Source organism: Sorex fumeus, unplaced genomic scaffold (genome assembly GCF_029834395.1).
Source record: "Sorex fumeus unplaced genomic scaffold, SorFum_2.1 ptg000026l, whole genome shotgun sequence".
Lineage (NCBI taxonomy): Eukaryota > Metazoa > Chordata > Mammalia > Eulipotyphla > Soricidae > Sorex > Sorex fumeus.
The window spans coordinates 11456196-11483681 of record NW_026606083.1 but is presented as its reverse complement, the minus strand read 5'-3'; the positions used below and the strand labels follow the sequence as shown (position 1 = coordinate 11483681).

Below are 27486 nucleotides of genomic sequence, written 5' to 3'. Positions count from 1 at the left end.
GGGCAGAGACCCCCATCATCGTCAGAGTGGGGACCCCCAACATCCATCCCCACTTCAGAGCAAGGGGACCCGTCAGGGGACGCCGGGACAGGGCTGGGCCTCTGCTCGGTGCTTGGGCTTTCTGGCTGCACCCCCCTCCCCGCATTCTCTAAACCCTGAAACCCCTCTGGCCACTGGGCGCTCGGAGGGTCCCTCTGGGCCAGGCCTGGGTCCCCCTTCACTCGGCCCTGGCGCCGCCCCCGCCCGCGCCGCGGGGGGCAGGGCAAGAGGAGCGGCCCCGCCCCCCCAGGGGCCCGGTTAAAGCCGGCGGGCAGGGCCGGGGCGCCGCGAGCGGGGCGTGGGGAGCTCCGGGGGAGCAGTGCGAGCGCCCCAGGCTGCCCTTCCCGGGCCGGCGGCGGCGCTCCGAGATCCACACCGCCGAGGGCGCCCCGCCATGCGCCCCGGCTAGAGCGCCGGACCCGGATCCCGGTCCGGCTCCCTGCCCCGCTCCCCGGTGATCCCCGGCCCGCGCTCCCCTACCCGTGCGCTCTGCCCGACTCCCCCAAACTCCCCGGCCCGGCCCGCGCTCGCCTGGGTCCCCCCGTGCTCGCCGGCCTGTGCGCCCTACCCGGCTCCCCATTGCTCCCCGGCCCGTGCGCCCTGCCCGGTTCCCCTGTGCTCCCCGGCCCGTGCGCCCTGCCCGGCTCCCCTGTGCTCCCCGGCCCGTGCGCCCTGCCCGGCTCCCCTGTGCTCCCCGGCCCGTGCGCTCTGCCTGGCTCCCTGCCCAGTTCCCCGGCCCGTGCTCTCAGACCCGTGCTCCTTGCTCGGCTCCCTGCCCGGATCCCCCGTGCGCTCTGCCTAGCTCCCCGGCCCGTGCGCCCTACCTGGTTCCCCAGTGCTTCTGGGCCCGTGCTCCCTGCCCGGGTCCCCCACCACCCGGCGCGCCCCGGCCCGCGCCCGCCGCCGTCATGCCTCGCCCGCTGCTGCTCGCCGCGCTCTGCCTGCTCGCCGCGGCCCGGGGCTGCCAGCTGCCGTCCGAGTGGAGACCGCTGAGCGAGGGCTGCCGCGCCGAGCTGGCGGAGATCATCGTGTACGCCAAGGTGCTGGCGCTGCACCCCGAGGACCACGGCCTCGCCAACTCCCTGCCCTGGCAGCTCGGGGCCAGCCAGGCCGGCCTCCTCTACGCGGCCGAGGTGGAGCTGCTGTGCGACCAGGCGTGGGGCAGCATGCTCGAGGTGCCCGCCGGCTCCCGCCTCAACCTCACGGGCCTCGGCTACTTCTCGTGCCACTCGCACACCGTGGTGCCCGACGCCGCCTACTTCTTCTTCCTCAGGTGAGCCCGCCCGGTCCCTCGCGCCGCAGAGACCCCGCGCGCCCCTCACTCGGGCTGCAGAATCCTGGGCTGAGCTCCGCGCTTAGCACCCTGAAGAGTTTCCCGGGAAAAAGTCTTTTAAAAAGGCGGGGGATCCGTGGTGGTGGGAAATGGGCACTGGTGGAGGGATGGGTATTTGATCATTGTATAATTGAAACCCAAGCACAAAATTTGTAAGTCTACAGCTGTACCTCATGGTGTCTCACTAATAAAAAGTAAAAAAAAAAAAAAAAAAAAGGGCGGGGTGGGGGCTTCAGGGATCGGAGTGATAGCACAGCAGCTAGGGCACTTGCTTTGCACCGTGGCCCATGCAGTCTACACCCTTGGCATCCCGTTTGTCACCCCTCCCCCCACCCGCCCCCCAGCACCTCCCGGAGTGATTCCGGAGCACCAAGCCAGGAGCGAGCCCTGACATAAGTCATTGCTTTTATTTATTTATTTATTTATTTATTTATTTGCTTTTTGGGTCACACCCTGCAATGCTCAGGGGTTACTCCTGGCTTTGCACTCAGGAATCACTCCTGGCTGTGCTCAGGGGACCATATGGGATGCTGAGAATCGAACCCGGGTGGGTCGCGTGCAAGGCAAACACCTTACCCGCGGTGCTATTGCTCCAGCCACAGTCATTGCAGTTTTGGTTAGATGGTTACAATACCGTCAAAGTTCCTGGAATCCGGGTGCAAAGTTATTGCGCCCCACCCCCATCCCACCAAAGGCCACCTCCTCTCTTCCCTCCATCCCTTATGGGGTGAAGAGATGGTGAGGAAAACTGAGATTGGGTGGCTGTATGTTGTGGGTTTTTTTGAAGGCGGGGGGTGGGGAGACAGAATTTGGGTTTGGGAGTCGGTACACCCTGCGGTGCTCAGGACCTACTCCTGGCTCCGTGCTCAGAGCTCACTCCTGTCCGGGCTCAGGGCATGAAAGCTCCTGCAGGGAATGAAACCTGGATCTGGTCAGTGGCTTGCAAGGCACGCACCCTCCCGGCTGACCTGTGTGTCCAGCCCTCTAATTGGTTTGGAGGAATTCCCGATGCTGAGTCCCAGGAGCCTCATCCTCCTCCCCTGAAAAGCCGGGCTGGTGGAGACCAACTGGAAGTTAAACAGCTGGCACCTTGCGCACGGGGGGCGGGGGAGGGTGCTAGTATCTCCCCCCCACACCAGATGCCCTCACTGGGTGGTGGGAGGCAGGCCCCCTAGCAGATCAGTGGCTGCAGAGGGTGGGAAAGAGCTGCAGGAGCAGACTCTGGGCTCTGTGCTCTGCTGAGGGGAACCAGCAGGAGGCCCTCTCTGACTGGAGCCCCCCCACCCCCACCCCCGAAGCATCCCAAGTTTCAGGAAAATGGGCCAGGTTTGAGGTGGGAACTGAGCTGGACGAGAGAGAGAGAGAGAGAGAGAGAGAGAGAGAGAGAGAGAGAGAGCAGCCAGTGGAACTGGAGAGCCGCCCGCAGCCAACACCGTCTCTAGACGGGACATGGGCAGACGTCCCTGTCCACAGGGGCAGCGAGATCTGGCGGGGGAGGGAAGAGGACTGGAGCTCTGTCTGTGCCTCCCTCCCGCCCTGAGACTTGACATCATCCTGACCAACAATGCAGTCAATCCCACTGAGGGGCCTTCCCAGCTCCTCCGACAACACATGTTTTCCATATTGAAGCCCTTCAGCATTCGTGGCATGCTTTGTCTTGGCTGAGTGCTTTAGTTAGATCTAACCGCATTCTTTTAATTACCAGGGAAGCATCATTTCTAAATAAAGGCAGCATGCGTGGAGACAGCACCTTCCTTGGTACTGTAAACATCACTCAAGTTTTTCTTCTAAATTGGGGCCACACCTGGCAGTGCCGGTGCTCTCTGGGCAGGTGGTGCTGGGGATCCAACCCAGGGATTTGCACCTGGGTGGCTTGTGTTCTACCACTTGAACATCTCCCTGGCTGTTTTTTTCAGACCTTTACGAAGGAGAACCCTGTTCTGAAAGCCTCATTTGGAAAGCTTCATTTCCCGCAATAAAGAACCTAAGTACTTGAGCAGACAGGGTTTTTTTTTCTTTCCCAGTTTATCATGGAACACAGTTTGTCTATGGGGGCTCTGCCAACTCTTTCATCTTTTGCTGTGACATATTACAGCCAAACCATAGTCAGCCTGATTTCCATTTCACAGGACTTTATGGTGGCCATAAAGTGTGTTAACAGCAGCGTTTAAATCCTTCCTCCTGTGTGATCCTGGGGCCCACTGAGAAAAGCAGAGATCCTGGTCAGTGTGAGGGCAGCGAGGAGGGGGGAGAGCCATGGGCTGAACTGTATCTTCCATCTCTCCTTTTCCTGCCTTCTTTATCTTTGTACAAACAATTCACAGAGAGCTCCGCAAAAAACACTCTAAGGTCCGTCCGCGCTCTCTTCCAAGCAAGAACTTCATTCATTCCATTCCCTACTGCAGTCAGTACGCCACCACAGACAGTGCCTTTCTCATCTTCTTTTTGTTGTTGTTGTTTGCTTTTTGGGTCACAACCAGCGATGCTCAGGGGTCACTCCTGGCTCTGCACTCATGAATTACTCCTGGCAGTTCTGTGGAGACCATATGGGATGCCGGGGGTCGAACCTGGGTCAGCTGCGTGCAAGGCAAGTGCCCTACCCACTGGACTATTGCTCCGGCCCCTCTCATCTTTTTTGGTTTGGTTTTGGGGCCTCACCTGGCTGTATCCGGGGCTTGCTCCTGGCTCTGAGTTCAGGAATTACTCCTGGTGGGCCCAGGGGACCAAACCCAGGCTGGTCACATGTAGGGCAGGAGCGCTGTCCACTGTGCCGTGCCTCTGGCCTTCAGCCTCGTTTAATAGACTGGGACTTGGAGCACTGAAGGACTCATTTCCTGTTAAACTGAGCATAAGTGACAATGGCAGTATTTGAACATGGGTCACTCCCTCTGACCTTCCTTTCTCTGGGAAATAGGGACACTTCGAAAGGGAGCCCTCTTGAGAGCTAGTGAGACGCATGCCCAGACACGCTCTCCGCCGACTTGAACCAAATTCACCTTTTTTGAAGACATTAAGGACAAACTGGTAGTGTGAGGCAGAGAAACCGGTTGTGTTCCTCTTGAAAGCATGTTGTGAACCCCTTGCACGTCTGTTCCAACCATGTGTAACTGTCACTATCCGCAGCCCTTGATCGGACCTAGCACAGCCCCTGAATGTCCCCTCTACATCTTGCCTCCTTCCTGTCTCCTCTTAGGATGGATGAAAATTATAACCTCTTGCCTCACGGTGTCAATTTCCAAGATGCCATTTTCCCCGACACTCAAGAGAACAGAAGGATGTTTTCCAGCCTTTTCCAGTTCTCCAACTGTTCCCAAGGACAGCAGCTGGTACCCTTCTCCAGTGACTGGGAGATCCAGGAGGACAACAGGGTAAGAAAGGGCTGTGCTCTGTGCCACAGTCACAAGAACAGCCCAGCCTCACCTTGGACTCGAACTCTTCCAAAAGGCCGATGTAGGCTTCTTTCCCTCCCAGCACTGATAAAACATGACTTAGAGGAGCTGGAGTGATAGCATAGCAGGTAGGGCGTTTGCCTTGCATGCAGCCGACCCGGGTTTGATTCCCAGCATCCCATATGATCCCCCGAGCACCGCCAGGAGTAATTCCTGAGTGCGTGAGCCAGGAGTAACCCCTGTGCATCACTGGGTGTGACCTAAAAAGAAAAAAACAATAACAAAAAAACATGACTCATAAATCTCAACACTTCCCTGTGTAGTTTGGGGTTCTTCATAAAGTGAGGGATCAGATGGATGAGCGTTGATTAAAGTGCTTCTCATTTTTTCTTGAAAATGGGATCATGGGGGTATGGTGCCGCCAGCAGGTCAATCTGTAGCTGTGAGGCGAGTGTATCAGCAGCCTGATGGCACCTTCAGACTTCCAGATACCCCCAAATTGCTGCTGTGCCTTTGGCCAGACCCCAAACACGTGGGGCAAAGTTTACCAAGAAAGTAAATGGCCAAAAGTTAGGTATGTGGGAGACACACCTACAAACCACCTCTGTCTCAGCTATATGATTGGAGGCATGGCCTCTCTGGTTCCTGATCCTACTGCTTAAGGGCCATGATCCCAGAGACTGAGAAACAAATCTTGAAACCCAATGGCTTTTGGCAGAAATGCATCTGGTCCCTGCAGTAGATTACCGGTGCCAGGGTACCCAAGGTGGAAAAGGTTTCGTGCCTTGGCCTGTTCCCTCTGGGGACCTGGTGGCCGTCATCCTTCAGAGGTCACTGGACAGTCAGGTTTGGGCTCACAGTGACAAGACATGTGGGGCCGCACGGGATGGGAGTGGAGCTGGCCCTTTCCTCCCCGTCCCAAGGAGACCGCAAGTTGCCGCCCATGAATGGCCTCTCTGGCTCCTGATCAAGCTGCTTAATGGCCATGATCCCAGAGACTCAGGAACAAATATCGGAACCCAGCAGGTTTTGGCAGAAATCCCTCCAGATTGAAGTGTTTAAATTTTGGAATTTCAAAATCACGTGGTCACTACTGCAGCCACACAATATCATATGTTATTCATAACCAGGCAATAGAAAAAAAAATGTTTACTGTTGCCTTTTCGGCAGATTTGAGTGTTGGGGTAAAATCCCAAATAATAATGGTGGGTATGGTGTCAAAATACTGAATTTGATCAAAGTAGGAGAGAATAATGTGGAAATCATCTGCCCCACAGGTAAGGGAAGGGTGTGGGATGGGGGTATACTAGGGTTTTTGGTGGTGGAGAATGGGTACTGGTGAAGGTATGTGTGTTTCATTGAGACTTAAACCTGAAAGCTTTGTAACTGTTCTCACGGTGATTCAATAAATAAAATTATTGACTTATAAAAAATGAAAAAAAAAGGAAATGGGATCATAGTGGCATCTGCATCAGAGGGATGCTGCAGTATAATTTAACCATGCTAACCAAGATGTAACTATGTCATGCCCTTAGCATCACACTTGATACAGGAAACCATGGTGTGTGGGGACCTTTGGGTCACAGCTACGTCAAATATTGGGCTTGTAGGAATTTTCTAGGAGGAAATTAAAAATCCTCCAGGAACTGAAGTCACTTCCTAGCTTACACTTTCATGATCCTTAATAAAGGTCAGTTCCTTGAGACAGAAAGGTCAGAGCAGTTGTGGAATGTAAAGGTCAGGATGTCCAGGGTATAAAAATATGAAATGGATCTTCCCAAGTGGAGCAGACAGCAGCTGTGGGGGCACCGGGGAGGAAGCATAGTGGAGCTGGGGTGATTGTGGAGCCCCTATTTTGGGAAGCCAGAAGGGGAGAGAGTCCACCTGAAAGCGCTTAGGGCAGGTGGCAGCGTGCTGGGCTGTTCTGATGGGGCCTGTGGGACTTTGTGGGTTCAGGAGCCAAATTGCATAGGCGGGTTCCTTGTTTCATCAGATGAGAAAGGCTGGGGTTTTGTGGGGGGCAGCGTCTTCTCCTTTAGGGGTTGTTGGCTTAGAGGAGGTGCTTTGTTCTCTCACATTCCTTAATCGGATACCCATTGCACCTGAGCATGTGCCAAAACTGGTCTCCCCAGGGGCAGGAATATCCAACAAAGGGAGATCTTGTTCTTCCGTCCTTCACATTTACCAAGACGTTCCTGGGCTGGAGCAGTAGCACAGCGGGGAGGGTGTTTGCCTTGCACTAGGTGACCCAGGTTTGTTCCCGGCATCCATAGGGTCTCCTGAGCACCGCCAGGAGTAATTCCTGAGTGCAGAGCATCTCTGCGGGTGACCTAACACCCCCCCCCAAAAAAAAGGGAAAGAAAAGAAGTTCCTTCTTCTATTTGTTCTGTGGGAGTTCTAGATTTCTCTAAGCCTGTCCATGATTTACCAGAATTTTCTGGATGCCTGTGTTTTTTTTTTTAATGTAGGAGTATTGCTATTTATTCAGCCATTGATTAGGCTGATTGAATTGGGCATGAACTCCACCTTACTTTTTTTTTCTTTTTTATAAATTTATTTATTGAACCACCATGAGAGCAGTTACAAAGCTTTCGGGTTTAAGTCTCAGTCATATAATGATGAAACACCCGTCCCTTCACCATTGCCCATTTTCCATCACCAAAAACCCCAGTATACGCTCTATCCCACACCCTCCCTCTACCTGTGGCAGATGATTTTCACATTACTCTCTCTCTACTTTGATTTCATTCAATATTTTGACCCCAGACCCACCATTATTATTTGGTATTTTATCCCAACACTCAGATCTGCCGAAAAGGCAACCATAGACAATTTGCTTTCTATTGCTGATTATGAATAACATATGATGTTGTGTGGTCACAGTAGTGGCCATGTGATTTTGGAATTCCGAAATTTTAACAATTGAATCTGGAGGAATTTCTGCCAAAACCTGCTGGGTTCCGAGATTTGTTCCTGAGTCTCTGGGACCATGGCTGTTAAGCAGCTTGATCAGGAGCCAGAGAGGCCAGCCATTCATGGGCAGTGACTCGGTGTCTTGTTGGGGAGGGAAGGAAAGGGCCGGCACCACCCCCATCCCATGAAGCCCCGTGTGTCTCATTACTGCAGGTCCAAACCTGACTGTCCAATGGCCTCTGGAGGATGGCGGCCACCAAGTCGCCAGGGGGAACAGGCCAAGGCATGAAACCTATTCCCACTTGGGGTGGCCTGGTGCCGGTAACCTACTATGGGGACAAGACACATTTCTGCCTAAAGTTGCTGGGTTCCAAGGTTTGTTTCTGAGTCTCTGGGATCCTGGCCATTAGCAGCTTGATCAGGAGCCAGAGATGCCAACCCTGGGAGGCAACTGGGGGTCTTGTTGGGGTGGGGAGGAAAGGGCCGGCTCCACCCCCATCCCATGAGGCCCCACGTGTCTTGTCACTGTGAGCCCAAACCTGACTTGCCTCTGGAGGATGGCAGCCACCGGGCCTCCAGGAGGAACAGGCCAAGGCACGAAACCTATTCCCACTGGGATGGTCTGGCACCAGTAAACTACTGCAGGGACCATATACATTTCTGCCAAAAGCCGCTGGGTTTCGAGATTTGTTTCTGAGTCTCTGGGATCATGACTATTAAGCAGTTTGATCAGGAACAGGAGGCCTTGCCTCCAATTATAAGCTGAACCAGAGGTGGTTTGTGGGTGTGTTCCCCACATACCTAACTTTTGGCTGTTTGCTTTCTTGATAAACTTGGCCCCAAGTTGTTGGGGTCTGGCCAAAGGCACAGCAGCAATTTTGGGGTATCTAGAAGTCTGAAGGCACCATTAGGTTGCTGATGCACTCACCTCACAGGTAGAGATTGACCTGTTGGCAGCACCATACCCCTGCGGATGCCTGTGTTTTATATAGTTCGTTCCCAAGCTGTTTCCAGCAAGTGTCTCTTCCCTCCCCCATTTTTTCCTCGAGACCCCTTCTCCCCATTGTCCCCCCCACCCCCATGCTAACACCTCCTGGGAATTGAACCAGCCCATTGGGCTTGAGTACCCTGAGTCATGATCAAACCTTTGGCTTGGCCCTTTTCTTCTCCATGTACCGGGGAGCTTTGCTTTTCATCCAACAATAGATTCCTATCAAGAGATCAGATATTATTCCCAAAATACCTTACAGGCTTAGCCCCCAAACGCTTGCTTCAGCGAAGTAACTTATTCGCCCTGTGGCCACATAATGAAGCTATTAACATTCTCCTGGAATTTGACTTTTCGTGATTTGAGGGAAAAAAAGAAATAGAACAATAGGACCGTGGAGAATTGTTTCAATGTGAAGCAGCAGCTCTATTTCTGGGGGTCAGATGTTGATTTTGAGTGGGGGGTCTACCTTTTTTCCTGGCCAATAATCACCCTGACATAGCCACACTGTTCTAAGGAAGAAGATTATTCCAGGGGCTTCTGGGGAGGAGAACAGGGACTCTGGGGGAGCCTCAATGGTTCCTGCTGGGCCACTCTCCTCATTCTGGAAGTCTCCCCCTCCCTTGGCACCCCTTCCTTGTGCCAGCTGACAACTGTCAGCAGCTCCACAGGAAACCATCCTAGCTCTGACAGGCGAGGAACCATCACAGACAGGCAAGGAACTACTGACAATTTCACACCCGTTTCCTGCACCCCCTGCCTGCCTTCACCTGTGTGGCCTCACCTGGCACTCCTGCACGGCTCAGGAGCCGCAGCTGTCCTGGGAGCTGGGGAATTGGTCCCACTTTTCTCCTTGTTGCTGTTCCAGTAGGAAGGGTGTAAGGAGGCTTAGGACACAGAAACCCCAGGCACACCCAGGGACCACTGCTCTTTGATCACTGCATTTTGCACCCCTTTCTAAGGTCACACGCCCTGGGGTAGACTGCAAATGCTGGGCAGAGTTTCGGGGCCCCCGGCCTCTCTGCCGTTGGCGTCCAGGCTCCGATCACTCAGTAGCCGTGAAGGGCACATTTTGTTCCCCCCCTGGACGTTCTCACTCTCTCACTCTCTGTCCTGGACATCCTAGTAGCTGGGATGCTTGGACAAGGCAGAGGTTAAGAAAGGGGATGGGAGGAAAGCAGTGTAAGGGCGACTTTGAGGAGGGGGGTGTCGGAACCAGCTCCCAGCAGGGGAAGAATCTCCCTCTCTGTGGTTCCAGGCATCCCTTCTTGGCAGGTTGGAAGCAGTTTTGCTTTCAGAGTTGCCGAGAGGTCAGGGGTTACTGAGCAGGCAGGGCCAGTCTTGGTGTCGAAGGGCTTTTGTGGGGTGTCTTGGCAAGCTGAGTAACCCCCAGATATTGGCAGGGCGCCCCCGGCACCAGCCAAGGACGTTATCCCTTCCTCTCTCGCTTCTGAGAGCAGTGAGTTTAACTGTCAAAACAATAGTTGGCTCTTTCCCCCTCTCTGCAGGAACTGTCCTGGGACCGAGGCCCAGACTGACTCTCACTCAGAGTCGTGCATCAGAGAACTGGGATTGCATGGGGTTTGTGTGTGTGTGTGTGTGTGTGTGTGTGTGTGTGTGTGTGCAGTTTCTCTCTCCCCTATTTGGGGTCGGGTAGGAGAGTGGGAAAGCACAAACACTTCTCCAGGCTGCTCCGAAGGAAAGGAGGCAGGTCCTCGAAAGTTCCAGACCGGCACTGACCTGGCTGAAGGTGTGACCTTGACCAGGTCCCCGAGTGGTCTGTAAAACTCATTTTTCCCCTCTATAAAATGGCACCAGAAAGAGAGGAACTGTGTGAGGTTGTTGTAAGGACTTTGCAAACTAGAAAGGGTGGAGGGAGGCCTGATTCCTGTAAACAAATCACTTTGAAATGTGACATACATGGATGTGGTGTGGGGGCTACATCAGGTGTTGCTCAGGGCCGACTCCTCGCTCTGTGCCCAGGAATCACTTCTGGCAGGGCTTGGGGAAGCATGGAGGGTGCCAAGGATTGAACCCAGGTCGGCTGTGAGCAAGGCAAGTGTCTACCTGCTGCATGATTGTTCTGGCCTCTGAAGTATGACGTTACAAGCAACTTTTGGGTTGTTTTTGGTTGATTTGTTTGGTTCTTTTTTTTGGATTCCACCCAGAGGTACTCAGGGCTTACTCCTGGTTCTGAGCTTAGGGATCATTTCTGGCGGTCCTGAGGGACCATATGGGATGCCGAGGGTTGAGCTCAGGCTGGCGGTGTATAAGGCAAGTGTCTTTCGTGCATGTATGTGTGTGTGTTGTGTGTTGTGTGTGTGTGTGTGTGCGTGCACGTGCACACACACAGCACTATCACTCCGGGGTCCCCAGCATTTTTCTTTTGAAACTTAAAGAAGGTACCCACTACTTCCCCTGGAAAGTCCCAAAGCAGCCTATGATCAGGTGGTTTATATCTTCTGTTAGGTTGATGTGGTTTATCACATTAATTTGAGTATTTTAAATCAGCCTCGCATCCCAGGGGCAAATGGTACATAGTTGTGGTATTTAATCTTTTAAATCTGTTGTTGAATTCAGTTTGTTTGTATTTTATTGAGGATTTCTGCATGTTTGTCCAAGACATTTGTCTATAGTTTAATTTCTCTTTTTTTCTGTATTGTCTTTGATATTGAGTCTGACCTCATAAAATGAGGTTGGAAAGACTCTCTACTTTTGTTTCTTTTGGAAGAATTTAATAAGGGTTGGTATTGTTTCTCGACTGGTAGAATTCAGCTGGAAGACATTTGATCTTGGGATTTTCTTTTGGGGGAGTTAAAAATTTCTATATGAATTTTGCCTTATTTGTTATGATTGGATTCCGTTTTTCCATTCTCCTTCTTTTTTAAAAAAATTGGTTTCAGGCTACCCCTTGTGGTGTTCAGGGGCTATTCCTGGCTCTGTGCTCAGGCCTTATCTCTGGTGGTGTGTGGGGAACCATAGTGCTGGGGTTTCCGCCACAGGCAAGGCAAGTGTGCCACCTCCTGTACCATCTGCCTGGCCCCCCAACTTCTTGATTCATAAATTGTATGTTTCTGAGAATGTACCTATTCCTTTTAGATTATTCATCCTTTTCACAGATCTCTTATGATTTTTTTGTTTGTTTTGAGGGCGGTGGGGTGGGGCTTAGTCATATCCCATGGTGCTCAGGAATTACTCCTGGATCTGTGCTCAGGCATTACTCCAACCCAGGAAATGCACCTGGGTTGGCTGTGTGTAAGGCAAGCGCCCTGCCAGCTATACTACTCTCCAGCCCTTGAACTCTTTTTGTTTTGGAAGTACTTGTAGTATTTCCCCTTTTATTTCTGAGTTTGAATTTTTTCTTCTTGATCAACTAAGATTTTATCAAATTTTAATGCCCCCCCAACACTTCTGAGTTTTGTGTTCTTAAATTTTTGTTTTATTTTTGTTTTATTTTGTTTTACCACCTGGCTCTGCACTCAGGAATCACACTTGGTGAACATGGGTGACCAAATGGGATGAACCCAGGTCAGCTTAGTGCAAGGCAAGTACCGTCCTTGCTGTCTTATCTCTCTTGCCCCATTGTGTTTTAAATTTTATGTTCTTTGTTTCTATCCTGATATTTCTTGTTTCCTTCTGTCTGAAAAATTTTAATTTAATTCTCTTTCTAGCTCTTTGTGTATAAAATTAGGTTATTATTTCTATTTCTTTTCATAGTTCTTCTGCCCTTTTTATGTGCCTGTGAGTTCTGTTTTGTGTACATTGATCTATTGATTGTAGGCGATTTAAAAAAAAAAACAGATTAAGAAAGTTTCTTTTTATTCTTAGTTTGCTAAGAATTTTAACCATGAATTGAATTTCATCAAGTGCTTTTATTGCATCTGATATAATCATGGGATTTTTCATTTTTCGTTTCTTCTTAAAGTGAACAACATTGTCAAATATTAGGCAGCCTTTTTGTTCTCAAGATAAGCCTTTTTATATATCGATGGAGTTAAGATTCTCTTGAGTTTCTGATAGTTAATAAATCTATTAAAGATTTCTTTACAGCCACAATTCATAAAGTATATTGATAGGTGGTTTTCTTGTATCTTAAAAAAAAGGGGGGGTCTTGGTACTATTGTCTACCAGAATGAGTTGGAAAGGAAATGACCCTCATTTGCTTTCTCTTTGAGGTGGCATAGAATCCCCCTCAAACAAAATTAAATGTTTGTGCATTAGTCTACTACTGGTGCCTCAGTCTACTATTAGGCGCATCAGATCTTTGTGCATCTGTTTGCTGTTACATGGCTCCAACTCTCTTTGAGTTCTGTGGCTGCTAGTCCAAGTTCATGATGTGGCTCCTTTTTGTCTGCTCCTCGTTTGGTGCCCCTCTTGTTCCTTGTCACACACTCATCCCTCCTATGTCTCTGTGTGTCTTGACTTCTCTAGGTCCTTGTGGGTCAGGGCACAGTCACTCGGCCTCTTAGGAGGCCATGACCCCAAGTGCAGTCACATTCTCTGCTGCCCCATGAGGCTTCCACACAGGGAACACGGTGAAACCCAGTTCTGTCTGAGCATTTGGTCGACTTCACAGGTGCATAATCTGGGCTTGGAGCTCTAGTTTTTCACGGTAAATTTTATTTTATTTTTTTTAATTCCAGTTTTTAAAAATAAATGAGACTAGGACTAGAGTGATAGACAGTGGGTAAAGCACTTGCCTTGCACTTTGACTGACCTGGGTTTGATCCCCGGCAACCCTTGTGGCCCCCCAAGCCCTCCAGAAATGATTCCTGTGCATAGAGCCAGGAGTAATCCCTGAGCACTGCTGGGTGTGACCCTAAAACCAAATAAATAAATAAATAAGTAAATGAGACTATTCAGATGATCTAATTCTTATCACCTGTGCCACTGTGGCAGTAAAAGCCCAAGACTGGCTTTGCATGGGGTTAGGGAAGGGAGCAAAAATCAAGGAAAAGAGAGGAAAATGAAGGGCTGCCCCCTCTGTCTTAGTTCACTGGGCTCCTTCTCTGGGACTCGAGAGAAACAGGAGATTTCTCTGGGAGCTTTTGTTGTATAGTTCCAGGATCCAGCCCCGTTAGGCTTAGATCCCATTGCCTTGAACTGCCTAGCTTTCAGAAAGCTGCTTTTTATGTTCTGTGCAGAGATTTTTATTGTGATCGGTAGGGATGATAGTTTTCAAACTTGTTTTGGGGCCACACCCAGTCGTGCTCTGGGCTTACTCCTGACTCTGCTTAGGGCTTGTTCCTGGAAGGCTTACGGATGGAACCAGGCTAGTTACAAGCATGGCTTAACCCCGTATTATCTTTCCAGCCCCTCAAAGCTATCTTGAGTAAGGACAGTGGAAACTGATATTTTTAATGACTTGGGTCATGAAGGACATCTACGCAGGCATTGGTAGAATATTCTGCAGCGAGGGAAAGAACAGTATGGATTTTCTGATTATTCAAAGCAATTACGAATGGCAGGAGGACTTTTTTATAAGGTCAGAATTGAGTCTTACATGAGTCAAGAAAATCAGAAGTTGAGAGAGGAGTAACAGTCCAAATGGACAGGGCGCTGGCCTTGCATGTGACTGACCTAGGTTCCAATCCACGGCACCCCATATGGTCCCCCGAGTCAAGCCAGGAGTGATCCCTGAGCTCAGAGCTAGGAGTAAGCCCTGAGCTTTGCCAGGTGTGACTCCCAAACAAACAACCCCCCAAAAATAAATACAGAAAGAAAAACAGATTTTTTTTTTGTTTGTACAGATCTTCTCCAAAGTCTTGAAACTATCTGATTTACTATTTCCCTGGAACTTTGCCAAGCAGTGAAGCATATCAACATATGACAAACAGCTTAAATGATTTGTGTAAAGGACAAAGCCATCCCCTACCAACAGAGGAATTGAACTTTGGTTTAAAAAAATATTTGAACACCTGTTAAATATTCTTTTTTACTGTACTGATTCTTCTTTGATACTGTATCAAAGTTTAATATTTTTTTTTATTTTTGGGGTCACACCCGGCGATGCACAGGAGTTACTCCTGGTTCATGCACTCAGAAATCACTCCTGGTGGTGCTCGGGGGACCATATGGGATGCTGGGAATCGAACCTGTGTTGGCTGTGTGCAAGGCAAAGGCCCTACCGGCTGTGCTATTGCTCCAGCCCCTCAGTGATTTTTTTTTTAAAGGTTCAGTTTTATTGTAGAATTTAAAATTGTATCAAGGAACTTTGTGGATATCTATGTGAAAATTTATTCTCTGTCCTTCATTTTGTTTTTGGGTCACCTGGCAAAGCTCAGGACTAACTCCTGTCTCTGTGCTCAGGGAGCACTTCTGGCAGGCCTCAGGGGATTGACCCCGGATCTGCCAAGTATAAGGCAAACACCCAACCCACTTACCATATCTCCAGTCCTCTGTTCTACACTTATTTCTACCATTTTATTATTCTATAATTGGATGGATGGCCCGGGAAATAGTTTAGAGTTATTAATGTTGAGCTTCTGTAGTGTTTGTCAAGAAACGTCCAATTTGTTAATAGGACTACTGACATTGTGAGGAAACCCAGCGTTCAGAATTGTCCGACATGCAGTGACACGTTCTCTCAGATTCTGAGCTGTGCTTGAGAAGCTTGACGTTTCTCGCTGGCAACAGACGCTGTGGGTTGTTTTTCTTGAAGCGACAGCCTGGCTTTATCCACTTTCCAAAGAAAAGTCTGTCAGAGGCTCATGTTTGAGTAACCACAGGCTGCCTGTCATTCACTCTTGCCAGAGCGTTTCACACAAGTCACACATTTCGGTGGAAGCTACACCCATCACTCATTTCCCTGCGTCCCCCCGGGCGTCCCAAGAAACAGGGAGGTACTTTCTGTGACCTGTTTCTGTCTGGCGTGAAAACGGGCCAGGGTCAGGGCTGACTGCGGAATCCTGCTTGCTGCTTTCCTGAAGGCAGCCTCGCGCTTGTCCCCTGTGCCTATGGGGGGCTAAAGCATGTAGGGAGAGTCCCCCCACCAACCCACCCACCCTGGGGGCTACCACGGGCAGGCTGGCTGGCTGCTTCACAGCTGTGCTTGATTGAATGTCAGTATCCTGGTTCTGATGGGATCAGGACCGGATTGGTTCTGCAGAAGTTGGGGTCCAGGGAGGCCCAGGGGACGTCCCACCTGACCAGAGGATGGTGCCAGTGGGCAAACAAAGGGCGCTGGGTCGGGAAACGGTCCCTCCCCCATGCATGCAGAGAATTCAGTGAATTCGTTATTGTTTGTGAGCAGATTTCAACGTGGTAAGAGAGAAGCATCGCTAGGTGGGCGGGAGGGGCCTCGTGCCTGGAGGGGTGTCTCATGTCCATCTGTGCTCAGTCTAACGTGGTGCTTTCCAGCCTCTGCACCTGCAGGCAGCTCTGCAGAACCCGGCTGGAATGCACCGGTCTGAGCATGGCGGGGATCTGAAATGCTCCACTGTGACCCCTTTTCGCCTATAATTTTTTTTATGCGACCTTAGGTATATAGGCCTATAAATCAAAGATGTACTGAGAAGCTATCATAAGGGGATTTTTTTGGTGGGTGTCACACACAGCGATGTTTAGGAGTTACTCCTGTCTTTGCACTCAGGAATTAGTCCTGGTGGTGCTGGGGACCATACAGGATGCCAGGGATTGAACCCGGGTCAGCCTCACGGGTAAGGCAAATGCCCTACCCACTCTACTATCAATCTGGCCCCAGGATTTATTTTATTTCATTCTATTTTTTGGCTTTTTGGGTCACACCCGGCGGTGCTCGGGGGGCCATATGGGATGCCGGGGATCGAACCTGGGTTTGGCCATGTGCAAGGCAAATGCCCTACCTGTGTGCTATCACTCCAGCCCCTGGAATTTCTTTTAAAACAAACTTTAAATAAGTTTTGCATGTTTTCATCCCCTCCGTGGCCCCACCCCCCACCCATTTCAGCCCCGACAGGGTCACAAAGAAACCAGGTCGGGTTGGTGTCATCAGAACGTGTCCAGCACTGGCATAAGTCCAGCTGTGTCTGTTGCTCAGCCGCCCCTAATGGATCTGGGCACATTATTGCAGCTCTGTGAATCATGATCCCGCTGTGGGATTTGGTCCACTGGCTGCATCAGTAAATGATCCGTTTTCATATTGTCCTGATTCATCCTCTCGTTTGGATACTCCGTGACTATTTCCCCAGTGCCTGCCTTGTGGCAAGGACTGCTCTGGAGGCTAAGGGCACAGCAGGGGGTGGCCCCTGGATCATATGCTGACTACTGCCCACTGTCCCCTGCGGCTGTTTCTTGTTTTCTCTCCTGCTTCTTGGTTTCCTCCATTGTTGTTTAGTGGGGGGCGGGGGGGTGCTCTGGCTGTCCTAGAAAGCCACCAAGGAACGGATCAGAAGGAACGTCTATAAAAACACCACGACCACCCACTGTACTTAACAGTCAGTGGCTCCCAGGCAGTTTTTCTTTCTTCCTTCCTTCCTTCCTTCCTTCCTTCCTTCCTTCCTTCCTTCCTTCCTTCCTCTTTCTTTCTTTCTTTCTTTCTTTCTTTCTTTCTTTCTTTCTTTCTTTCACCTTTTGGGTCCTACCTGGTGATGCTCAGTGGTTACTCATGGTTCTGCACTCGAGAACCTGGCGGTGCTTGGGGAACCCTATGGGATACCCAGCCGGCCACACGTGTGAACACACAGTGCATGCGGGTATGGCCTCCAGGCTCACAGCCCTGGGGTGAGCTCCTGAGTGCTTGCCGCCATGCCCAGGGTTCAACACTGTGATTTGTCCCCGTGTTGGTTGCTATCTGGGATGGCTTGTTTCCCCTCTTGGCCTCACCTGACCTCTCCTTCTTCCATTACCAGGGAAACATGCGCATGCCAACAGCCTGCTCCCTTTCCTGGGAACCCCATGTGTAATTCTGTGTATAATTCTGCACTCGAGAATTACTCCTGGGCTGCCCAATGGACCGTCGCTGGGGTCAGATGTGGTAGGAAAGAAGTCACCTTCCCTCCTTCAGAGGCGACAGGATGGAGCTGTCACCTCCGAGTCAGTGATCTGGACAGGACCGTTTCCCCGCTTGAGACTCTGAGCTTGTGCTCAGGGCTCTGTGGGGGGAGGTGTGTGTCGGGGAGGGTGGGGTGTGGTTCCTGGGCTCTCCAGGTTTCTGCTGCTTGAGAGGCAGGCAGGAACTTGAGAACTGTGTGCTCTGATGGTTCACAGGACACGTAGCCAGAAACCCAAGGCAAAATGACAGTCAAGTGCACGTTTTTTCCAGGTTTCACCAGTCCAAGACGTTAGGACATTTCGCGCTGTTTGCTCTGAGCGAGAACCTGCGTGCTGCTGAGTGAGTGTTGTGCTCTCAGACCCAGCGTCCCCCGCAGCATTTCCCTCTGTCCTTGGAGGCAAACAGTGCCCAGGGCAGGGCGGCCTGGCCTGGGCCGATGCTCCTGTATTTGTCCTGCTTCTGGGGCTGGAGGGGGTTGGTGTGTGCTTTGGACAAGCTTGATTGCTTGTACCGATGGGTGTCCTGGGTCACCAGGCCCCTAGGGAGAGGTTTCTGGAAGGCTGGAGAAATCCCTTCTGGGAGAAGGGTGTGGGTTGACAGGGAGGTGTGTGTGTAGGGACTGTCTGCCCTTAAAAAGTGTGTGTGTGTGTGTGTGTGTGTGTGTGTGTGTGTGCGCGCGCGCGCGTGTGCGCACATGTGCGCACACAAGGTCGGCCTTGACCTGAGGGTTCCGGGCCCCCTCCTGAACCCAGCAGCACCCCAGCAGTGCTCATCTGCACAGGATGACTCTCGGGCAGTCCCATGTGTACAGAAATGACCACCTGCCCCCCTGCTGTCAAACAACACACTTCCCAGCCACACAGAAAGAGCTCATAGATGGAAGCGAAGGCTCCTTCCGGCCACAGGAGCAAGACACCTTTCCATTAGCCACAGTTTCTGTCAGCAGAAGTGAGGTGATGCCTTCCCATCCAGTCATACCCGCCTGGGCCTGCCGTGCTCTGGCAGGCCCAGAGAGTGTGTCTGTCCCCTGAGCTCTGGGAGGGCTCACTGCAAGGAAAGAAACAGAGATGGCGGGGCCATTCTGCGGAGACCCTTCCCATCCCTCTGGGCAGCTCTCTTTCGAACGATCACAGCCCCATTTCAGGTGATTACAGCCCTGTCCCTTGAGGGTGATGAGGCTGAGAACCTGCCTAACAGCATGAGCCTTTTATTCCACTTGTGTATGATGGAAGATGAAGGAAATTGTCATAAATTGCTCCCAGGTTAGCACCTGCCATTATAATCTAATACATAGGCGGAAAGTAATTTTTATTTGAAAATGCAACATAACCTCAAATCATTTCTTTCCCGTTCTGATATTATTGACTGACCTCTTTCACATACTCACCTCTTGGCTGCTCATCACAAAGCCCTCAGGGCCGGGATGTCCTTAGGATAAAGTGAATCAGGCCCTGGCTTCAGTCCCAAAGGACCCAGTGACCAGATGTAAAGCAGAATTTTTTTGTTTGCTTTGGGCCAGACCTGGTGATGCTCAGGGGTTACTCCTGGTTCTGCACCCTGGCGGTGCTAGGGGGGTCGTATGGGGTGCCGGGTATTGAGCCTAGGTGGTTCAGGTGTGTGTATAAGATAGATAGATGCGCTATCCACTGTGCTATCACTCCAGCCCCATAAACAGCACCTCCTGCACTTTCTGGCTTTTTCCTCTGATACGCCCCACCCTCCCTCCATCCCCCGTTTTTGTTCCTGCAAAACGGACTGATTCCTTCACACTCTGATTACTTGTCTTGCTTCTGTATTGCGTTTTAGTTCTCAGACTTTCCACACATGTTTCCATGTTTGACATCCAACCCCCACAGCCCCCACTGCACTTGGCACTGTTAGTCCCGTTTTCAGCCTAAAGCAGCCGCTTCGGGCTGCAGGTGAAACACAGCCGTTAGAACCCCCTCCCTTGCATGCGTCAGGCCTGGCTTGGATCCCTGATACCAGAGACAAAACAAGAGCTTCAGAAGTCAATGAACTTTGGGCTGGGGCAATAGCACACTGGGTAAGGCGTTTGCCTTGCACGCGGCCGAACTGGGTTCGATTCCCAGCATCCCATATGGTCCCCTGAGCACTGCCAGGGGTAATTCCTGAGTGCAGACCCAGGAGTAACCCCTATGCATCGCCAGGTGTGACCCAAAAAAGCAAAAAAAAAAAAAAAGGAAGTCTATGAACTTTGGTGGAGGGAAATATGCACTGGTGATAGGTTGAGTGTTGGAACATTATATGATCGAAACCCAATCAGGAACAATCAGTAACTGCATATCTCACTGTGATTAATTAAAAAAAAAAGTCCAGGTTGCTTGCAGTTCCCTCGTGTGGGATTTCATTGGGAAGCATGAATGTGCCAGAGCAGAGTCAGGGGTGTCCTGGGGAGTCCCCCTGGTTGCCAGGGGCATGGAGTTGAAGAGGGTAGAGAAGTTCTGGCAAGGAAGGAGGGGCAGAGCAGGCTCGGCCTGGGTGTGCGGTGCTGCACTTCCCCCCCACCCCCCCCCCTCGCAGGGCCCCGGGCTCCCAGGGGAGCAGATGGGGCCACTCCCCCACAGGGGGCACCTCTTCTCACCCCCAGCACTTCCCTCTCACCAGTTCTGCATCAGCATCCCCGGAGGGCTCCCTGGGCAGACCTGTCTGGGGGGGGGGGGGAGCATGATCCACCTGGTGATGCAGGCAGGTTGGGGGCACACTGTTTGGCCAGAGAGAAAACGGGGTCAAGGTTTTGCTTCACACAGACCCGCACTGCATTGGTGCTGCACCATTGTCCCGCCCTGGGCTCAGGCAGCACCCTAGCCTCAGCACCCTGGCCTCTGCGCCCTGTAGGGAATTCCAGGGAGGGGCCCTGGCTCCCCTCTCCACTGTCTGGGAGCCCCCCAAGAGAAGTAAATGGTCCAGCCATCAGCCGAGTTACTCCAGCCGGAAGCGTGGTCAATTTTGGGCCACTTCCTGGCTTCCCATTTAGCTGCCAGCACCGTCTGCTGAGGGAGGGCCACAGGGCTGGGGGCTGGTGAGACCCTGGAGGGGGCATCAGCTGGACTGAGCAGAGGCCTCTGGACCCGGCTTGTCCCTCTGTCCGTGTGTCGCTCTGGGCTGCCTGGCTCTGCTGCCACTTTCTGACGATAGTCCTTCCAAGTCAAGGGCTTTCCGCTATGCCCAGCAGGGATGTCTGGGTGCTGTGGGCAAACTGTGTGACCCCCAGGAGGGCTCATACACTGCGAGTCATGAGCCCCTCCCCCACATCACCTTTGGCTGCCCCCTGGCCGTGCCTCAGAGCTGTCAGGGCGTACAGGGGCCTGGGGTGTGGACACCTGGATTCCCGGGGTCTCCCCCAGCCCCAGCAGGCCTCAGGGGTCCAGAAACTGGAGTTCCTTCTCCCTGGACATTTGTTCCTCACCTTCTGGAGTTCCTTCTCCCTGGACATTTGTTCCTCACCTTCAGGCCCTGGGTGGGGGTGTGGGGGGACCATCACCCAAGTAAGTCTTGCTTCTGTTTGAGGTATTTTCCCTCCTCTGGAGTTGGAGATTGATAGAAGTGACTTGTCTTGTTTGTGCTCTCTGAAATGCAGAGGGGGTTTCACTTGAAATTGAATAAGAAATTCGAATTCCTCCAGGATTCGAATTCAAATGCAGGAGATTCCTGGGGCCTGGAACAATTGGTGAATTCACTTTATTTGCTGGTGGAAATGATCCTCTTCCGAAGAGTTTTCTGCTAACTGGGGAAAAAAAAAAGAAATTTTTTTTTTAATCAGTGTGTAGCTTAAATCAGCTGGTCTCTCAGAGAGAGAAAGAGAGGGAGAGAGGGAGAGGGAGAGGGAGGGAGGGAGAGAGATTAGGAGAAAGGGGGGGGAGAGAGGGGGAAAGAGGGAGGAAGGAAGGGAGGGAGAGAGGGAGAGAGAGAGAGAGCTGTAGTCAATGCACGCAGGATAGTTTTATTTGGATCATGATTCAAATGAACCAGATTCAAAAAGACATGAAGGTGTAGGAGGTTTGCTAATCTCCAGGAATCGCAGTAACTCTGAGTGTGATTGGGGTGGGGGCGGCAGGAGGTGGGGGGGTGCTTTCACACAGCTCCTCACTGCTGGAGATGCCTGTGGGAGGAGGGGCTGGAAGATCTGGCATCTGGCACTTTCTTTAAGGTCCCCTAAAGAATATGGGTTCTGGACCAGAGTAATAATACAGTGGATTTGATCCCCAGCATCCCATATGGTCCCCCAAGCACTGTCAAAGGTGATTCCTGAGCACAGAACTAGGAGTAAACCCTGAGCATCACCAGGTGAATCCCCCAAACAAAAAGACTTGGAGGGTGATAGTGGGCAGGGCACTTGCCTTTTACAGGCCTACCTGGATAATATCCTCACAATCAATCACAAATCATCCTGTTAATCGTCGATTGCCTCGAGCAGGCCCCAGTAACGTCTCCTTCATCCTAGTCCTGAGATTATATTCAAGGCTCTTTAGGAGAATGAGACCCATCATTGTTACTGGTATTTGGCATATTGGGTACACCACAGGGAGTTTGCCAGACTCTGCCAGACTCTCCTCAATGTCCCTAAAGTCCCTGAGCACTGCCAGGAGTAATTCCTGAGTGCAGAACCAGGATTGAGCCTGGAGCACTGCCTGCTGTGGCCCCCCCAGAAGAAACTGGGGTGTGCGTGCCTGTGGGTGAATTGAGCCAGGGGTGCCATGGGCGGAGGTGGGTCTCTGGGGGCTTGTCTAGAAAAGTTCTTTTATGAGTGTTTGGAAATTTCCATAATAAAACGGTTTGAATTTTTTTAGTTTTTTTTTTTTTATTCCTTTTCTGGGTGGAGATGGGAAAGTGAGCTGGCAAACATGCTGACTGACTTTAGGGGCGTGTGTCTTCCTCTGCTACTAAATCTCAAAATACTTGTTTTCAGAACATGCAAGTGATGGTTTTTATTTCTCTTTCTGATGCCCACAGGGATAATCAGACACACCCTGAGTTTCTCTCTCTCTCTCTCTCTCTCTCTCTCTCTCTCTCTCTCTCTCTCACACACACACACACACACACACACACAGAGCCCCAAGAGAGGGTTCCTGTGTCCCCACTGGTCTGGACCTGGGGGTGTGCTGCCCTCTGACCCCGTGGGAGCTGGAAGGGTCAGAGGAGGCGTTCGACAGGTCCAGGGGCCTCTGGGCTGGCTCATGCCCGGGGATGGCTGGGATGTGGGGAAGATGGCGCCGTGTAGGTGGGAAGGGTGACCTGGGGAACAGCATCAGCAGGGGTCAGTGCCGCTCTGCAGGGTGCTGTGTGGGGCCCACCGGCCCACGGGACTGTGCGGGAAGGAGGAGGTATTGGGGGCTGCGGAGGCACCCATGACTCTGCCTGGCAGCAGCCTTCACCTTGTGAGGATGCGAGGGTTTCTGGAAGCTTCCCAGGAGTGTTTCACGAGCTCATTCCGGCTTCCGGGTCTCCACAACCTCCGGCCCTGAGATCCTGGCATCCAAGGCCACCCGCATGGCAGAGTTGTAGGGCAGGACGGAAGCCCTCGGGGGGCCAGGAAGGGTGTCCCAAACCCCAAGCCCGAAGGCTGTGAAGCCTGGATCCCACTGCTTGGAGCAGAACTCGTTGGCGGAGCAGTTGGCAGTTATTTTTTTTTTTTTAAATTGTAACGAATCACCATGAGATACAGTTACAGACATACAAACTTTCATAATTGTTTTCAAACAATGTTCCAGTACCCTTCCCTCCACCAGTGCCCATTTTCCACCACCATTGGTCCCAGTATCCCTCCCCCCCCACCCCTTCCTACCCCCCACCTCTGTGGCAGACACATTCCCTCTTACTCCTCTCTTCTTCTGGGTGTTATGGTTTGCAATACAGATACTAAGTGGCCATCGTATTTGGTTCATAGCCTACTTTCTGCAGGCATCTCCCATCCCTAGCGAGCCCTCCAACCATCATTCACTTAGAGGTCTCTTCTCCATCCCAGCTGCTTTTTTTTTTGAGATTGGCTTCCAAACCATGGAGCGATCCTCCTGACCCTTCTCTCTACTGTCCTTAAAAACCAGCTCCCGGAACCGCGCGGCCGCATTTGTGGCCGCGCGACATCCTATTATGACATCTCTTATTATATTATCATCTTATTATCTCATTATATCTTATTATCTCATTCCTACTTTGGACAAACTGGCAGGTTACCGAATGTAGACTGCCCACAGGGCAGAGTCTGGCAAACTCCCCGTGGCGTACCCAATATGCCAAATACCAGTAACAATGATGGGTCTCATTCTCCTAAAGAGCCTTGAATATAATCTCAGGGCTAGGATGAAGGAGACATTACTGGGGCCTGCTCGAGGCAATTGACGATTAACAGGATGATTTGTGATTTTTTGTGATGTGACTTTATCTTCCACGAATGAGTGCAGTCCTTCTATGTCTGTCTCTCTCTTTCTGACTCATTTCACTTAGCATGATACTCTCCATGTTGATCCACTTATATGCAAATTTCATGACTTCGTCTTTCCTAACAGCTGCATAGTACTCCATTGTGTAGATGTACCAAAGTTTCTTTAACCAGTTATCTGTTCTCGGGCACTCGGGTTGTTTCCAGATTCTGGCTATTGTAAATAGTGCTGCAATGAACATACAGGTGCAGATGTCGTTTCTACTGTAAGTTGGCTATTATCTGAGACGGGGCCTCTCCTCCCCCCAGCTGCTGGACCAGTCAAGGCCTCCAGGGATTCATGTGACTACCCGGGCCCCCTGAGCTGAGCTGGGGCACCAAGTTACGTGGCCCCCAAAGCATTCCCCAGAGATGTGAGGGGGACGTGCCGGCGGGGTGCACACAGCATCACCTGCTCGGGGGTGTCGCAGGTTTTGTAAACTCCACGCCTGTTTGTATGTGAGGTGGGGGCACCCTGGCGGTGCTTGGGGCTCACTCCTGACTCGGGGATCACTCCTGGAGGGCTCGGGGGACCCCAACTGGCCTGGACGCATGCAAAGCCAGCAACCAACCTGTTGTACACGCGCTCCAACCCCTGCATGCCTCTCAGAGAGACAAGGTCAAGGCACCCCTGGGGGAGGGGCAGAGAGAAAGGGGGTCTGGACCTCCTCTGTGTGCACGTACCTCTCAGCCCTGAACCCTGCGCTGAGAAGTGGGTGACACGGGTCCAGGGAAGGCCCAGCCCTGTGTCAGGGGCTGTGCTAGGACGCAGGTGGGCCAGCTGCCAGCCCTAGGCTGGCATCAGCACAGACACCGCTCGGGGACAGGAGAAGGGCTATGGATGGAGAAAGCTTATGCATCAAAGGGTCACAGGGATGAGAGCGGAATCTGGTTTTCAATCACTGAGCTGCAGGGGCGGGGGGGCTGAGGGCGCCCCTCTCCCCGCCGCCTTGCTCTGGACTGTGGTGCTGCCCTGAGAGCTGTTGAGTGCTGGGGCTGAGTCTGTCACCTGTTCCTGGGTGTCTCGGGCAGGTGATGCTGTAAGAAGGGGGGTTGGAGGCCCCCTGAAGCCTGGGCCCGCAGCTTGCAGTGAAAGCTCCTTGCTTGGAGACCGGCATCCCTCAGTGTGTGAGGACACGTGAGCTGTCTTCTCCCCTCTATTTACATTTTTAAATGAAAACAGGGGCTCCCACGCAGAGCTCCAGGGCCCCTCTGGCCATCCAGTGTGTGTGTGGGGAGAGGGGAGGAGGGGGGTGGGGGGGGGACGGGGCAGGGGGGGAATGAGCCTGGTCAGCACATACCTTTGCGCTCCCCCAGGCTGAGGTCAGAGCTTGGTGTCCCGGGAGGCCCCTGTGACATGCTGCCTGGCCCAGCCACCTCCCGTGTTTCTTGTGCAGGCTCTCCTCCCCAAAGACCCACAGCCCGGGAGTGGAGAGGGAACGGGGTGAGGAGTGTGTGTGCGTGTGTGTGTGTGTGTGTGTACTAATGGGAGTGGGAGAGAGGATGGGGTAAGGAGCTTGCATGTGCGTGGTCTGACATCGAAGTCCCAGGAGATCACAGACACACTTTTATTTCCATGAAGTTCAGGACACTCTAGAGAAGTCACACCCCCAGCCTCAAATCCTGATTCTGCCACGTGATGGGTGAAAGCAGTTTGGTTCTCTAAGGCTCATCATATGGGGCTAAGCTGCCTTTCCTATGACTGTCCTACAAACTCCTCCTGCTCATGCTGCAATTTCCCAGTGTGTGGTGGTGGTGGTGGGCGGCGGCTCTGACCACTGACCCACTGGGTCATGTCCATTGGCAAGGAGAAACAAGACTTTAGACTCTTGTTAAAGTTCCGACACCCGAGGGAGCCCAGGAAGGGAAGCGTGGGCTACTGGGGAGGCGAGAGGGGACTCAGCCCGCTGCTTTGGTGTCCCCAGCTCCTGTGCGCGTCGGTGCAGAAGGCCCTGCTGGACGAGGAGGAGCACGTGAGGACACTGCAGCGCCAGGTGGCAGCGCTGGAGGAGCGCAACCGGCAGCTGCGCGAGCGTGTGCACAGGGTGAAACGCGCGCTGCGCCGGGCCCGCAAGCACGGCCGCCACGCGGCGCTGCTGAGCCAGAAGCTGCGGGAGAAGCTGGAGGCCGCGCGCGCCCCCTACCTGCGGGGCTAGGCATGGCGGGCTCTCCGGGGAGTGCTGGCCGCTGCCCCTCACCCCGGGAGGGCCCTGATGGGGAAGTCTTCAGGGGGGCGCAGCTTCCCAGTCAAGGACGGTCGGCAGTGTCCGTCCTGCTCCAGCACAGCCACTGGTGATCTCCAGCAAGTCCCGAACTCCTGGCCCCAGCTTGACCCCAGCTCACCAGGAGGATGGTGACTTGGCCAGACAGCCCCCGGTGCCTATTAATAAGCTCTGGGAACACCACTTCTCCCTCGAGCCTTTCCCCACAGGAGAGGCAGAGGTGGACAGTGGCTCCCTCTCTGCGGTGAGCACAGGCCATTGGACTAGACGCCTCTCCCTGCTCCCCGAGGCTGAAGTATGAGCTGGACCTGGAGCTGTGTCATCACACTGGGCCTGGACCATTGTTGGCTTACTGCTGCCTTCCTGACTTTCCGAATCCTGGGGCCACTGGCCCGAGATGCTGGGTCCTCTGCAAAGACAGCTCCTCCTTGCCTGCTGGCTCAGGAACCTGACTTCCTCCCCATCCAGACCTTCCTGTCTCTGCTGCGTTATGCAAACGCTTCCCACCCCGGAGACTGGACACTCTCCTTCCACTGCTCCACACAACCAAAGCCCAATATGTGCCCACAGACTTCCTCCATGGGGTTCCCGAGAGCCTCCGTCCTCTTGGCCAATGGCAGCGGGTGTCACATTTCAATGCCACAAAGCCTGGTCCTGGTACACATAAGTCCTGCCTAGAGGGCCAGAATGATGAAGACTCTTGAGGGCACTTGCTCTCAGGCTTCTGCCCCCATTCCCTTGGCCATTCTTTCTCTGACCCGCTCACCAGCACACGTGCTAGCTGCTGCTCCCGACAGCTATGCTCTTGCCCGAGCAGGAGCCCAGCTACCAAGACAGGGACGCTGGGCACAGATGCCTCTGCCCCAGCTCTCCAATAAATACGGCAGCGTTTCAGCCACACCAGCAAGCCCATGTGCTTCTTGGGGGACAGGGGAGTTCCAAGATTTCCAGGTTGGGGCTGGGAAAAAAAAATCAGATTTTTCAGGAGCCGGGGGTAGGGTGCTGGTGGGGGCACGAGCTCCAGTCCCCTCAACTACCCAGTTGGAATGGGTTCCTCCTTCTCTCGGGGTCCCCTCACTCAGCACCCTGCAGGCAAGTTGAGTCAGCCTGGCCTTGGATGTGCCCCACCAAGCTGCATTGCTGGTTTGCAGCCGGAGGGAAGGCCCCAGGCCCTGCTGTCCCCTTAGCTGCTGCC

At 52.6% G+C, this 27486-nt stretch overlaps 2 protein-coding genes across 2 annotated transcripts in view; one reads left to right on the top strand and one right to left on the bottom strand.

Annotated features, from left to right (window-relative positions):
- Nucleotides 1-27486, bottom strand: part of CDC123 (cell division cycle 123) — a 312575-nt gene that overhangs the window by 41598 nt on the left and 243491 nt on the right. The gene's annotated exons all lie outside the window — the stretch shown is intronic.
- Nucleotides 948-26226, top strand: CCDC3 (coiled-coil domain containing 3). The gene is made up of 3 exons (XM_056114517.1): nucleotides 948-1312; nucleotides 4566-4740; nucleotides 25995-26226. Exons 1-3 carry the CDS (start codon nucleotides 948-950, stop codon nucleotides 26223-26225), a joined length of 771 nt encoding a protein of 256 aa, XP_055970492.1. The 3' UTR covers nucleotide 26226.